At 33.6% G+C, this 15,271-nt stretch overlaps 1 protein-coding gene across 4 annotated transcripts; it reads left to right on the top strand.

Annotated features, from left to right (window-relative positions):
- Nucleotides 1-3,944: 3,944 nt before the first annotated feature.
- On the top strand, nt 3,945-8,483 carry LOC103865100 (endo-1,4-beta-xylanase 3). Of its 4 annotated transcripts, none has more exons than XM_009142889.3 (6): nt 3,945-4,246; nt 4,352-4,692; nt 4,789-4,966; nt 5,534-6,085; nt 6,166-7,003; nt 8,059-8,483. In XM_009142889.3, the coding sequence occupies exons 1-6, from the start codon at nt 4,196-4,198 to the stop codon at nt 8,346-8,348; spliced, it is 2,250 nt and encodes a 749-aa protein (XP_009141137.1). In that variant the 5' UTR covers nt 3,945-4,195; the 3' UTR covers nt 8,349-8,483. The 4 variants fall into 4 exon arrangements, with proteins under 4 accessions (XP_009141137.1, XP_009141131.1, XP_033134166.1 ...); XM_009142883.3 differs by having other exon boundaries at nt 4,349-4,692; XM_033278275.1 differs by having other exon boundaries at nt 3,945-4,252.
- Nucleotides 8,484-15,271: the final 6,788 nt, after the last annotated feature.

The following is a 15,271-nucleotide window of genomic DNA, read 5'->3' as shown; positions in this document are numbered from 1 at the left end:
GGTTGGGGTTGATGCTATGTACAGCCAGCATGGGGTCCACGGGACGGGTGGGGTCCGTGGAACAGATTGTTACTATAAAAGTCGACTTTTATGGGACAACCCGTCCCGCAGACCCAGCCTCACAGCCCTGCAGGACACCGACCTTAGTCCCTCATATGTGAGTCCTAACTAACTTTCCACAAGTAGGTTATTGGTGCGCTTGGCGTTACTCGAACCCAAGACATCACCCTTTAACAATATTTTGGTTTCGAGGAAAGCTAAATGTACCAATAACCTATATGGGGAAAGTCAGTGAAGGCTCACATGTGAAAGATTAGGATCAATACCCTACAAAACTCTTAGCCTGGGCCCGCTGGATGGATTGTCACATGTGCATTTATAACCCACAGATCTCATGATCGAAACCTGGCTCTGTACCAATTCTTGTAACTACAAATTCCTTCAATCGATCTAATCGCGCAGAATTTATCACTCAAGATTGTACTCTCTCTCGATCGCGAATGAAAAAAAAATAGTACAGAGCGAAAACAAAGGAACACAAGATTTGTTTGCCCAAAACATCGCACTCGATGCGGGGCACTAATCCCTGGGGATAGATCTCAATCCAACAAGCTCTACTAATCTCCAAGAAAACGAGTTCTCCACACATCGGAGAAAGCTCGATGATAATGACGAGTAAATTCTGTAACAACCTCTCACCGACTCTGTTTCGCTTTTATAACCAAGAGATTACAAACCGGAAATAACCGAAAGTAGTAAACCAAATGAATCTGTCTAAACCGACCCGACTTCAATTTAGCTCAATACACTCGTATTCCAACAGAGTCGCTTCCATTTGTTCATGATATTATGCAGACTTCAACACATTTCATTATACTTTTAAACACAAAACATGATTGTATCGATAATATCCAAAAGAAAAGAAAGTTCAAATGGTAAACAAACATACACAAATCAATAACCTCAACATAGAAAACCGAAACACAATATGAAAATTTAGGCAAGAATAATGAAAGATTGAAAAAAAAATGGAAGATTGCATAAATAGAAATCATTACTATGAGGGAAATCATTACTATTGGAGGGAAAACACAATTTCTCGGTTTTAACGAAAAACCCCAATTTCTCGGTTTTGGCAAAAAAAACGTAATTTCTCGGATTTTGGCGGTAAAACACAATTTCTCAGATTTTGGCGAGAAAACACGATTTTTCGGAAGTTGGCGGGAAAACGCGATTTCTCGGTTTTGGCGAGAAAATGAAATTTCTCGTTTTTGGCGGTAAAACGCAACTTCTTGGTTTTGGCGGGAAAGCGCAATTTCTCGGTTTTGGCGGGAAAGCGCAATTTCTCAGTTTTGGCGGAAAAACGCAATTTCTCAATTTTAACGCGAATCATAATTTTTTGGTTTTGGCGGAAAAACACAATTTCTCGGTTTTGACGGGAAAACACAATTTTTTGGATTTTGGCGGGAAAACGCGATTTCTCGATTTTGGCGGAAAAACAAAGTTTCTCGGTTTTGACAAGAAAATAAAGTTTTATAGTTTTGACAAGAAAAAAATACTTTTATAATTTTGGAAAATAAACATAATTTCAAAGGTTTGGCGGGAAAGCGTAATTTCTCGGTTTTGGCGGAAAAAATGCAATTTCTCAGTTTTAACGGGAATTATAATTTTTTGGTTTTGGCGGGAAAACACAATTTCTCGGTTTTGACGGGAAAACACAATTTTTCGATTTTGGCGAAAAGACTCAATTTTCGATTTTTGCGGAAAAACGAAATTTTTCGGTTTTGACAAGAAAACAAAGTTTTATAGTTTTGAGAAGAAAAAAATACTTTTATAATTTTGGAAAATAAACATATTTTCAAAGTTTTAGAAATAAAATCTAAACTAATAAATGAAAAATAATTATAAATGTTTTTTGGCGTCAATGGGCATGCCCATTTAGACATGGTCTCTATTGATCTTGGACATTTGTTTGGACCATTGTCCAAAATTGAAATGGTCCAACTAGTCAAACTCAATTGGGCCTTGGACAGACCATTTGACAGCTCTACCAAGTGTAATAGTACAAATTTAAAAGACAAATACAACATACGAACCCCCGCAGGTGTGGGCGTTTAACTTAGCAAATCAAAACCTAAAACTTCAAAATCTGAACTAGCTTTAATTTAAATAAGTTAAACGCCTAATCAAGAAAATAACATTTCAGATAAATATTATGTAGTCCCAAAACATTTAAATGAATAGTAAAATCTTCTGATGAAATAACAAGAACTAGACCTTGAACTGCGCAACCGCGCCAGTGTTTGATTTTATTTTTATATACGTAAAAAAAAAACTCTACATCGTTAATGATAAAATATTTTGAAAATTAACCATTTTACAAACATTTATGGTTTTTTTTAACAAAATAATGTTATAGTCAACGTGTATGGTCTTTTTCTTTCTTTACTTCTTCTACCATATGTGCATATAATTTAATAATTTTTAAAGTCATATATTTGTTTGCTTTTATTCAATAAAACTTCGTAGTATATATTTTAAATTATTTTTCACAAACAAAATGTATATCACAAAATAAAGTTGTACCTTCTATTCATAAATTTGGATTGAAAATAAACTTGCAGTTGTAACAAAACGTAAAATTAAAAAAAAATTAATAAAATATTATGATATAAATTTCAATTATTTATACTAAAACAGTATAGAGTTGGGTCATAAATCTTTCAAATTCCAAAATTTTAGCACCTCTTAAAATAAATAAAATAAAATTATAAATTTTAGAATCATACTTTCGATTGAAATAAATTTGTTAAAAAAACTTGTTAAGAAAATTAACCATATGAATATTCTTTACACCAAAAAAAATTGTTAAAAAACTTATCATGCGTTGTTATTATTTATTCCTAGAGTTTGATCTCTGACCATATGAATATTTGTTTTCACTTTAAATTTTTTTTATACTAAATGGTATAATATATATTTGTAAAATAAAATATATTAACTAATGGTTAGTATAACATTTTAAAACATAAAATTTTTATTTATTTCTTTGAATAACTATATTTTTGTTATTTTAATTGTTTATTATCACAGTGTTTCATAAATTATTGGTATAACATTTTCATATATATAAGTCCAATTAAATAATTAGACTTATATATGAAAACATTATACCAATAATTTATGAATAGATTATTTTATATTTATTTATATATTATATAAATTGATTATGAGATGTGGTTCTTACTTATTATTTATTACTAATAAATATCGGAAAATATTTAATACGTTAATATGAAATATATTAGGAAATCTATTGGAAAATCTATTTTGGTTAAGATTCGATTAAAGAAATCTATAATTTAAATTAGTAAAAAAACAAACATACTTAAATATATGTTCAATAAATATCCCAATGGTATGTCATTGTAAATAAGTGGTAAAACTAAGCGATAATCTAATTTTGTACTCCATTGTGCATTGATGCTACTTTTACAGCATTGAGCATTTGTACATAACATTCTTTTTGATAGATTAATAAATTTGAAATTTCATCAAAAAAATCTAATTTTGTACTACTTTTTAATAGATTAGATGGTAGAATCGTCTATACTTGTCAATGAAAATAACCCAAAAGATTTTGTTTGTCCTTTTCTATTTTCGAATTTTCTATCAACTTTGTAGCCACTGAATACAAAACTCTAATTCTAAAGCCAGTATGTACTAGAAACTCAGAAGCCAATCTGGTTAGATCACTGTACACCGTGAGAATATTTGAAACCTTTAAAATGGTTTACTTGCATTCTAAGTCTTGAAACCAAACAACTTGGAAAGGGAAACCTGAACTTCAGCTTTTTATGACAATATTTGAAACCTTCTATTTCAATTCAAGCAAACTGCAATTTCCTGGGTTTAAGACAAAGCAAATGTAGTTCTCTTCTTTTTGCTCTTCAAATCACAAAATCAATATTATTTTATTCTATTTTCTTTAGTATTCTCCTTCTTTCTTGGCTTGGGGTTCAATTGAAACTCACTAAGTTTTTTGTTTGACAGAAAAGCATATATAGCAGAGCAGGTTCCAGGACTTAACCAAGTACTTACCTCTCCTGTTTCTAAAGATTAAATCTCTATAGTCTCTGCATTTTAAGATCCTTTTTTTTTCCTTCGGACTTAAACATTGGATAAAAAAACTGTTATGGAGAAGAATACAAAGGTGACGCTTGCCAATGATGCTGAAGATGATAAGGTTCATGTAATTAGCTAGTTGATGTTTAGGTTTTATTTTTTTTATCATAGTTTACGAATGTTTCTCCAATATAAGTATAACCATTTTCGTATGTACGCTTAGCAGCATCACACTAATAAAGAGCAGGATAGCATAATCCTAAACCCTAACTTTGAGGACGGCCTCAACAATTGGAATGGACGAGGGTGCAAGGCTGTCTTGCACGAGTCAATGGATGGAGGTAAAATCGTACCGCTCTCTGGACACGTTTTTGCAGCAGCAACAGAACGTAAAGCCGCATGGAACGGGATTCAACAGGAGATTTCAGGAAGATGCCAAAGGAAGCGTGTTTATGAAGTAACATCAGTCGTCCGAATATTTGGCAACAATGCCACGAGTGCAACTGTACAAGCGACTCTTTGGGTCTTAAACGCAAACCAACGCGAACAATACATAGCCATTGCTAAGTTGGTTTCTCATCTCCTCTAGTGTTAAAAAGAATCAATATCGTGTTTGAAATCAGTAAACTAATAGGATTCTGCTATGTCAATGAATCATGTTAGTGTGCAGGCGAGTAATAAAGATTGGGTAGAGTTGAAGGGCAAATTCTTAATACATGGTTCACCATCAAGGATAATACTATACCTTGAAGGTCCACCTCCAGGAACCGACATTCTTGTCAACACTTTAGATGTCAAACATGCTCGGCGAAACCGTCCATCTCCTCCACCATTCTACGAGGTCTGTGCCTTAACCATTAACAGTGCTTTAAAACTTGCGATAGCACGATTCGTGGTCTGGATCGTAAGTCAAATAAATGATGAAAGTAGGATGCATTTATACTATGATTGGTCTGGATCAAAAGCAAAATATGCAAGATATTTTGGTTTTGGATACAACAAGTAGTACTTAGGATGATCAAAACGAAACAAGGTTTTTTTTTTCTGCAGAAACTCTCACTGCTCAAAAATAATCAATAAAACGGGGATCATATATAATCCCTACAGAATGAGAAAGTGGGAAAATGGAAGTTTGCTTCTACGTCTAAGGACGGGGAACAAATATTTCCTTATGCGTAAAATATTAGTCACTGAAAATAATATACTAAAAGTCTACCTATAGTTGATTTGCACTTTAGAACATGATGGTGTTTATTTCTCTTTCCCCACTTCACGCTTTTTAACCCACCTAGTCTTCTGGTTATCTATCCATGGAGCCACGACCAGAGATAGCTTCTTACAGAACCTGCTTGAAATATTAGTTGGATTTCTCCACTAACATGTTTCTGTTTGTGGTGTATTATGCCAGAATCCCGGTTTTGGAATCAACATAGTTGAAAACAGTGAAGTAAGAGATGGGGAAACTCAACCATGGTTCACTCTAGGAAACTGCAAGTTGGGTGTTGGACAAGGCGCTCCTCGCACTTTGCCGCCAATGGCTAGAGAAACACTTGGTTCTCACAAACCTCTTGGCGGAAGCTACATCCTTGTGACCAATAGATCTCAGACTTGGATGGGTCCGGCTCAAATGATAACAGATAAAATCAAACTATTCTTGACATATCAAATCTCAGCATGGGTGAAGCTTAGTGTGGGAGCTAGTAGTGGTATAAATCCTCAAAATGTGAACATTGCACTCAGCGTCGACAACCAATGGGTGAATGGAGGACAAGTCGAGGTTAGCGTTGGTGAAACATGGCATGAACTCGGAGGATCCTTTAGGCTCGAGAAGCAGCCCCAAAACGTCATGGTTTATGTTCAAGGTCCTGCAGCTGGCATCGATCTGATGATTGCGGGACTGCAAATATTCCCTGTGGACCGTCGGGAACGTATCAGATGTCTCAAAAAACAAGTTGATGAGGTTCAAACTCTCTACAAATTTCATTAGAATATGCGGTTTAATAATAAGTTTCTGAGTTCAAGAATATTGTTTCATGGTAGGTACGTAAGCGCGACATTATCTTGAAATTCTCAGGACTTGATGAATCCTGCGATTTGTTTCCTTACATAGTGAAAGTGAAACAAACGCACAACAGTTTCCCGGTAGGAACGTGCATTAATAGAACAGACATAGACAACGAAGACTTTGTTGACTTCTTCATAAAGAACTTTAACTGGGCAGTGTTCGGAAACGAGCTGAAGTGGTACTGGACAGAGGCCGAACGTGGAAAGCTCAATTACCAAGACGCAGACGATATGTTGGATCTTTGTATCGGCAATAACATTAACGTTAGGGGACACTGCATTTTCTGGGAAGTTGAGTCCACCGTTCAGCCGTGGGTTCGTCAGCTGAACAAAACAGAGCTCATGAACGCGGTCCAGAAGCGTCTCACAGATATCTTAACCCGATACAAAGGTAAATTCAAGCACTACGACGTCAACAACGAGATGCTTCATGGTTCTTTCTATCAAGATAGGCTTGGCAAAGGTGTCAGAGCTTTGATGTTCAACATTGCACACAAGCTTGATCCATCTGCTTTGCTGTTTGTGAATGATTATCATGTCGAGGATGGTGATGACACACGTTCGTCCCCGGAGAAGTATAGCAGACTTGTTCTTGAACTGGAAGCGCAAGGAGCACCCATAGGAGGGATTGGGATCCAAGGACACATAGATAGTCCTGTTGGAGCCATTGTTTCCTCTGCTCTTGATAATCTCTCTGTTCTTGGCCATCCAATCTGGTTCACAGAGCTTGATGTGTCTTCCAGAAATGAGTTCGTTAGAGGAGAAGATCTTGAAGTCATGTTGTGGGAAGCATTTGCTCACCCTGCCGTTGAAGGTATAATTAACTTCAATTCCCATTTTTGATCGATTGTTAAAACCATTTGAGCTATCCCAATTCTCTCAAATACACAATTTTAAATTTTTATCATAAAAATAGATACCAAACACTAAAATGACCAAAATAGCGTTTTTTATTTTAAAATTTTTTACTTTTTTTTTTAATTTTAAAAATTTGAAATCCTATCTCCAAAACCTCACTCCTAAACTCAAAACCCTAAACCCTAAATTCTAAACCCTAAACCTTAAACTCCACTCCTTAACTCTAAACCCTAGTGTTTAGATTAATTAACCTTAGAGCACTTCCAACCATTAGAAACTAGGTTGGATTCTAAAAAAAATAAAAAAATAAAAATTTTAATTAAATAGCTAAATTTTCTATTTTTTTTAATTCTAAAATGCTAAATACAAGACAAGTGGAAGGTTTAAAATTTAGAAGTGGTTCTAAAAACACTTGTTTTAGAACTTTTCTTCACACTCTCTCCTAGTGATGGGGGTTCTAATGAAAGAACCTATAATGGAGGTGGTTTTAAGGGTATAAATGTATAGTTACTTTTTTTTATAAAATATTTAAATCTATTTTGGTCATTTTTATTTTTAAGGTCTATATTCATGACAAACTTTTTTAGATCTATAGTACGAATTTTCTCTTTGAGTTATATTAATTAAACATATGCATATAAATTGTCTTAAATTTTAAATTTATAACTATGGCATCGAAGAACAAAATTTTAATTGAAATCTTATGATATTTTGGAGATACAAAGTACTTTTTATAGTGCTTGTTTTGTTTGACAAATATTATGTTATGTACACTTCATAATATTATGAACGAAATCGTTTTTTCCTACTAATTATTTCATCCCATAGCATCCTACGAAAATACCCACATTTTGTATATTATATGTAACGTTATAGCTATCTAACTTTGTGTTTCTCATCATTTTTTGTGGATATATGGTATAAAATTTACCTTTGGTTTTTATACTACATATAGCTGGGATTCCTAACAAAATGAACTTAAACGTTGAGATAAATATTTGCTTATAACAGGAATAATGTTATGGGGATTTTGGGAACTATCTATGAGTAGGGAGAATTCAAATTTAGTGGAGGGAGAAGGAGAAGTAAACGAAGCCGGTAAAAGATTTTTGGATGTGAAACAAGAATGGTTATCTCATGCCTATGGGATCATCAGTGATGAGTCAGAGTTCATATTCAGAGGTTATCATGGGACTTACGCCGTCGAAGTTTGTACTCCGGCTGGGATTGTTCTCAAAACGTTTGTCGTCGAAAAGGGAGAATCTCCACTTGTTCTCTCGATTGATCTATCATACTTGTGATATTTGTTTTACTTTTCTACTGTTTGTCTTATATATGAGTGGGGGTTTGTTCTTCGTGAACCATGTAACATATGTTAAAAAAAAGTTGTTATTGTTTTTGATTATTTGATAATATATGTTAAACAAGTACTGTTACGTTTTGCTTTAGGTCAAATTAGCTAATATTAACTAGGGGCATAAATCTCGTTAAGCCTAGTAGAACATAATATATGTTTAAGTCATCTAAAATTCAAACAAGAATGTGAATTCAAGATAAATAGGGAGAATGTTGACTTAAATTTGAAGTTATCTAAAACTTAAGTCATATAAGTTTTCTAAAAATAGAATTATTTATCTATTTATCTATAATAATAAAGTTGACTCTGCGTCTTATCAAGGAAGGAGATTTCCATTGTAGTCGCTTTCGTTAAAAATCCAAATATTATGGCTGAAAAGGTAACTGAAGCTAAAATCCTTTGTCTCTGATTTCCATTTTGACCAACCGTAAATTCAGTAGCCTTACATTCATATCGATTTCACTTTCTCAGACAGTCCACCCTCATCCCAGGTTCCATTTACGCAGATTGCCTAAACATCTTCACAAGGAGCAACCATAACTTCAGGCTAAAATTATCTAGAAGGAGATATTCAACCTGGTACGTCCGAAGGGTTTTAAAATCTCAATCAGTTACTGACACCCAAATTAATACACTAATTCACTGAGTTACTCAATAAATACTACAGGAACAAATAGGACCTGCATCGACTCTGTCAACTATGGAGAGCTAGAACTATGGTAGGAAAGTGTAGCACTAACCACCCACATTTTGGTGTGAATTAAAGGTATTGAATCTTTTTGAACGTTTGGTAGGATTTACGCTTCACACACAGCGACAACAGTGTCCTATATATTAAACACGAGAAAACCAGATATCTTATTTAGTATATTTGGTTAAATGGAAGCATAGCTATATCATCCTCGAACAGTAGATTAATTATAAATAACCCAGTGAAAACATGCTGTCAGATTGTTTTTTCGCATGTATAATATCATTTATCTCCTCATATTGGCATCTTAGATACCAACTTACATTTTGATCTGGTTACATTTTTTCAGAGGAAGTCCTTAGAGGTTATGATCTTATATATAAATGTATTTTGCTTCAGTGATACTCCCCAAAGTGAACCCACAAGGATATTTCAGTCAGTAGCTTTGATTGTGCCGAGCAGTCTTTATTTCATCTAACCCCAAGGTTGTTTAGCATGTCCAGAAGTTTTTCTTCGCAAGGCAATGTGAAGATATTAACAATTAAATAATTTTCTTTCTTTGTGATCGAGCAGGTTTGTGCTTTGGGAACTGTGTTGCGATTTCTTGGGTAGAAAAATGTATGGTGGATTCTGAAACTGTCAACGTTTGGTTAATATGTTATCCAGTGGATGACAGTGCGTAGTATATTTGGTTGGGAAGGTGATATTCAAATCCTCTAACTTGCTGTTAAATGATGATTTTCAGAAAATGTCGGACCTTGGGCTGGCAAGAGAAGGATCTCAGGGAGACAATACTCACGTCACAGCTGCAGTAAGTCTTTGATTACTTTCTTGAGTTAATTGTGCCATTAGTTATAGTGGTATGTATTTAGTTAGGTTTATTATGTTGTACATAGTTTTAGATGATGAAGTGTTCCAAAAAAAAGATGATGAATCGTTTAATATTTCTTCTTCTTCACATTTATTTTCGTTGAAAATATATAAATTTGGAACACATGGCTATACAGCTCCTAAATACGTGCAAACATGACATCTTCTGTTAAAGAGGGATCTCTAAAACTTCGGTATTGTGCTCAACCAGATCATAACCCGCCACCCGAACCAATGAGAGAAACAGAAACTAAGACTATTGGATTAGGTATGTAAAAGAGTATACTTCTAATAGTCAACGTTTCAGCATGATCGATTAATGGCTCCGCAATAACAATGCAGCTGCAAGAGCATGGATTTTTTTCAAAGAGCTTGGAGTTTGGCTAGACTTGCTGGTCTTTGTTTCAAAATAGAACACTAAAGAACGGTCCAAGATGAAGGCTATAGTGGAAAACTTAATGATGTTATCAGAGAATCAGAGAGTGAGATTTCTAGATGGCCATTAGTATGGAAAGTAGTGAGGTACTAAGCAAGAGTAGAGCCACATGACATGTGAAGGGGTTGAGTTATTGTTATAGTACAATTTTTGCGTTTTGAAGTTTTTTGCATGTTCCATACTACATATACATCAATTAAAATCAATTTTTCTGTTCATGCGATTAATTAGTCTGTCAAACATCAAATAACAAAGCTTAGTTTGCCAAAATTATAGAATAAAGGATAAGCGTATAAATTATAATACTTGAACATATTATTTTGTATTGCATATGTATTTTTTTTTTGTTATCCAAAAGAAACATGAACAAATGTACTCAGGTATGCCATGCATTTTATAATTCATACAGGCATTACATTTCCTCACCTCTCACACTTCCAACACTTTAAAGTCAAAAAAGGAGAGAAAAATAACTATGAAGTTGATGGCTCTTTAGCTTTATGTTTTCTTGAAAATTTAAACTTAAGTACAATGATCTTTTTATATATTAAAATTATAAAAAAGGTTAGCTATTAGAATAAGTAAAGTAAATCAATTATAAATTAGTATTATATCACTTCATTGTAACTAACAAAACAATTTCAAATTGATTAATCCAACTATTATGTTTAAAATCATTTATTTTAATTATGAACAAATTTTGAAGTATTTGATCATCAAATAATTGCTGTTTATTTTTTGTATCAAATTTTCAAAAATGATTTACTATCTGTTCATCCATTATTTACTATGTTAGTAAATTTAAAATCTGAACACTATACTATCAGATACATATTAAAATAAAATAATGTTTATTTTTATAAATAGGAAAGATTGATATTAGATTTTCATAATGTCTAACCAACCCAAGATATTTTTAATCGCGGTAAATAAATATTTCTTTTCAAATGTTTAAATAAATAATATAAAAATAAAACAAAAAAGTAAAATATCAATAAATTCAATGACACACAAAATCGTAAAATTTTGCATTTTAACCTAATGCTTGCAGTTTAAAAATAATCTTCTACTTACTATCATAGTTAAAATAGAATAATATTAAAAATTACTATGTTTTCATAATTTTTGTAAAAATATGAGATATACTTATGATATCTATGAAAAAAAAATGTAAATTGTATAATTTAAAGTTATAAGTGTACACTTTTGTTGAAAATTCTAACTTAAATTTAAGATATTTATATATTTTCTATTCATTTATATATCCGCCCGTAGGGCGGATTAACCCCTAGTATAGAATATTTAAGAGTTATCTTAATATATATGTTACCTAATGAGATTAGGAATTATCTTTTTTTTTGCCATTGATTGGGAATTATCTAATCTAATATAGGAAATGTCAAGTTGTGATATAATTTATGAGTTTTGATAGATTGAAGTTTTGAGTTATTTTCCTTAAACCAAATAAGAGAGATATTTTTAGTACTTTCTCTGTTTCATTTTAATTGTCGTTTTAAATTTGAGTATACTGGCTAAGAAAATATTTAATTTTGTATATTTACTAAATAAAAATATATTTACCAATACATCTAATCACATTTCAACCTTAAAATTTGGGTATATTGGCTAAGAAAATATTTAATTTTATATATTTACAAAATAAAAATATATTTACCAATATTTACTAAGCATTAGCGTATTACAAGGGATGGCATTTCAGAACAGTGAAGCTTCAGGTTCAGTTTATCTTTACGGTGTCGCCTTTTGGTGTGAAAGGATTCTTCGATTGGGTTTATACCCACTGGGTTCTGCTTCGTCTTGAGTATCTTGCTCCTCTCAGTTTCTCGCCAATGCTTGCATCGTCCTCTTCCTTATTCAGATCCTAGATAGACTCATTCTCTGCCTAGGATGTTTCTGGATCCAGTTCCAGAAAATCAATCCGGTTCCTACAAAATCATTCTCCGATCTAGAATCCGACTGCTTCCTTCCAATGGTACTTGTTCAGGTTCCCATGTGTAATGAAAAAGAGGTAAGCCAAAAACATTTAACTCTCGTATAAGAAATCCTTAGAGATTTATTTTATTTTATTTTGATAGGTTTATCATCAATCGATTGCGGCTGTGTATAACTTAGACTGGTCAAAAACAAAGATTTTGATTCAAATTCTTGATGATTCTGATTAGAGATGTTGTATTTGGTTCTGATATTTAGGGTAGTATCAGCCCATCAAAAAATTTAAAAGCCCTAACCCTAATGTTTAAACTGTAAACTATATTGGGCTCATTTAGGGTTGGATTAGAAAATAAATGGTTGAAAAAGGTTGGCCCCTATTAGTCAGTTGATTGTTTTTAAAGCTAAATGACGACGGTTTTGATTTTGATCTCAGCTTCTTCTTCGTTCTCATCGCAGACACTCGAGGAGTCGAGGGTTTCAATCACCCACAGATCACCATCGACGTTGACGATTTTGATCTCAGCTTTTTTCTTCGATCTCGTCGACGAGGGTTTCAACATCTCAGCTTCTTTCTTCGATCTCGTTGACGACACCGTGGGTTTTAACATCTCAGCTTCTTTCTTCGATCTTGTTGACGACACCGTGGGTTTCAACATCTCAGCTTGTTTCTTCGATCTCATTGACGACACTCGTGGGTTTAAACATATCAACTTCTTTCTTCGATCTCGACACTCGATGATTTCAACATCTCAGGTTCTATTTGATTCGTCTCTATCTTTTGGCTTTGGATTCGTTTCTGATAATTTGGTTTACAAATCATTGAAATCTGATAGAAGCTTTGTGTGATGCTTTAACGATTAGTGATGAACTGATGATTGTTTCTGATGATTGTTTCTGATGATTGTTGCAAAACCCATTATGTTCTCATGGAGGAAAGTTTATGATTGATTATCAATGATGGGTTTTATGTTAAGAGGCTGAAGCATTACTAATATGGAATTTCCCATTGGAGTTGATTGTTTGAAGACTCATTGATTCGTTTAGATTGTTAATCAATGATGTCTGCTTTTGGGTTTCGTTTAGAACCATAAGCATTACTGATGTCTTTCATGGAAATTTGGGTAGAAGTCTAGAATCATTGTAAGTTGTTAGATGGTAAAACTGAGACTGAGAGCATGTGTTGTCTTGTTTTTATCTTTAGTAATACTTTCAGCTGGTGAACTAATCTTGTCTTGTCTTTGTATTGAGTTTCAGCTACTGATACTATGGATCTCCCTTCACTTGAAACAATTGCTGCTATGGAGGCTGAGAATGAGTACATAGACGTGCAGATGGAAGGTGAAGAAGAACCTCATGAACAAACACAAAGTGTCACTCAGCCATTTCAACCGGTACGTAAAAAAGGTAGGGCTAAATGTTGGGAAGAATTTACACATGTAGGACTAGAGGCTGATGGAAAAGAAAGGGCTAGATGTAATCATTGTGGTTTTGGTAGCAAAAAAACACATGGAATATCATCACTAAACCGCCATTCAAAGACATGCCCCACTAAGCTTAGGTCAGATGCTCCTAAATATGATCACATAGCTGATAGAGAGAAGATGTCTTAGATAATTATATATCATGACTTACCTTTTAAGTATGTTGAATACAAAAAATTAAGGAAAAGAGATAGATTTCTTAACCCTGATGTTCAGCATATCTGTACACAAACTGCTGCAGCAGATGTCTACAAGAGATATGAGATAGAAAAAGCTAAGTTGATAGAGGTTTTGGTGAAACACAAGGGTCGAGTGTGTTTTTACAGCAGATTTGTAAACAGCCCAAAGTGTTGTGATGGGATATATATGTATTACTGCGCATTACATTGATGAGAATTGGAGGTTGAATAATAAGATTTTAGCATTTTGTAGTCTTAAACCTCCTCATAATGGTGAAGTGATTGCTAAGAAAATTTATGATTGCTTAAAGCGATGGGGATTGGAGAAGAAAGTATTTACTATCACACTGGATAATGCTAAAGCTAATGATAGTATGCTAAATATTCTTAAGCATCGTCTTTTGAGTAGCAATAGGAGTAGCAATGGGCTGTTGTGTAATGGAAAGTTCTTGCACGTTAGATGCTCTGCACATATTTTGAATCTGGTTGTGAAAGCATGATTAGAATTAGCCACGAGTCTAATAGAGAACATAGGAGAGAGTGTAAAGTTTATCAAAGAATCTGAGTCAAGGAAAGACTCATTTGATATCTGCGTTGAGAGTGTTGGGATCACAAGTGGTGCATGTTTGTCTTTAGATGTCTCTACCAAGTGGAATTCAATATATGAAATGTTGGCGAGAGCTTTAAAATTCAGAGAGGCATTTGCAATTCTGAATCTGTATGAAAGAGGTTACAAATGGTTGCCTTCAAAAGAAGAGTGGAAACGTGGAGTCAAAATATGTGACTTACTGAAGCCTTTTAATACCATCAACACTTATTTTTCAGGAGTAAAGTATCCAACAACCAATGCCTACTTCATTTAGGTGTGGAAAATTGAGATGATGTTGAAGAAATATGGTGATTGTGAAGATGATGGTGAGGTGAGAACAATGGCTAAGGTGATGCAAAAGAAGTTTGCAAAGTATTGAGATCAATACAGTGTGATTTTAGCTATGGGGGCTGCTTTAGATCCTAGGTTGAAATTGGATATACTTCAATCATCTTATGAAAAGATTGATCCAAGGACTTCTGAGGAAAAAGTTCAAGTTGTTAGGGACAGTCTAATTTCACTCTATGAAGAATATCAAAAATCAGCAAATCCTTCAAAGTTTTCTGCAACATTAATTCCACATGAACTTCTCACGGAGTCACCTCTCGAAGATGATATGGATGATGTAAGTTCTTCAAACTTTTCTCATTAGTTCTCATTTAAAAAAA

The sequence above is a fragment of the Brassica rapa genome, chromosome A09, assembly GCF_000309985.2.
Source record: "Brassica rapa cultivar Chiifu-401-42 chromosome A09, CAAS_Brap_v3.01, whole genome shotgun sequence".
In the NCBI taxonomy this organism is placed as follows: Eukaryota; Viridiplantae; Streptophyta; class Magnoliopsida; order Brassicales; family Brassicaceae; genus Brassica; species Brassica rapa.
This window is presented reverse-complemented; position numbering and strand designations above follow the sequence as displayed.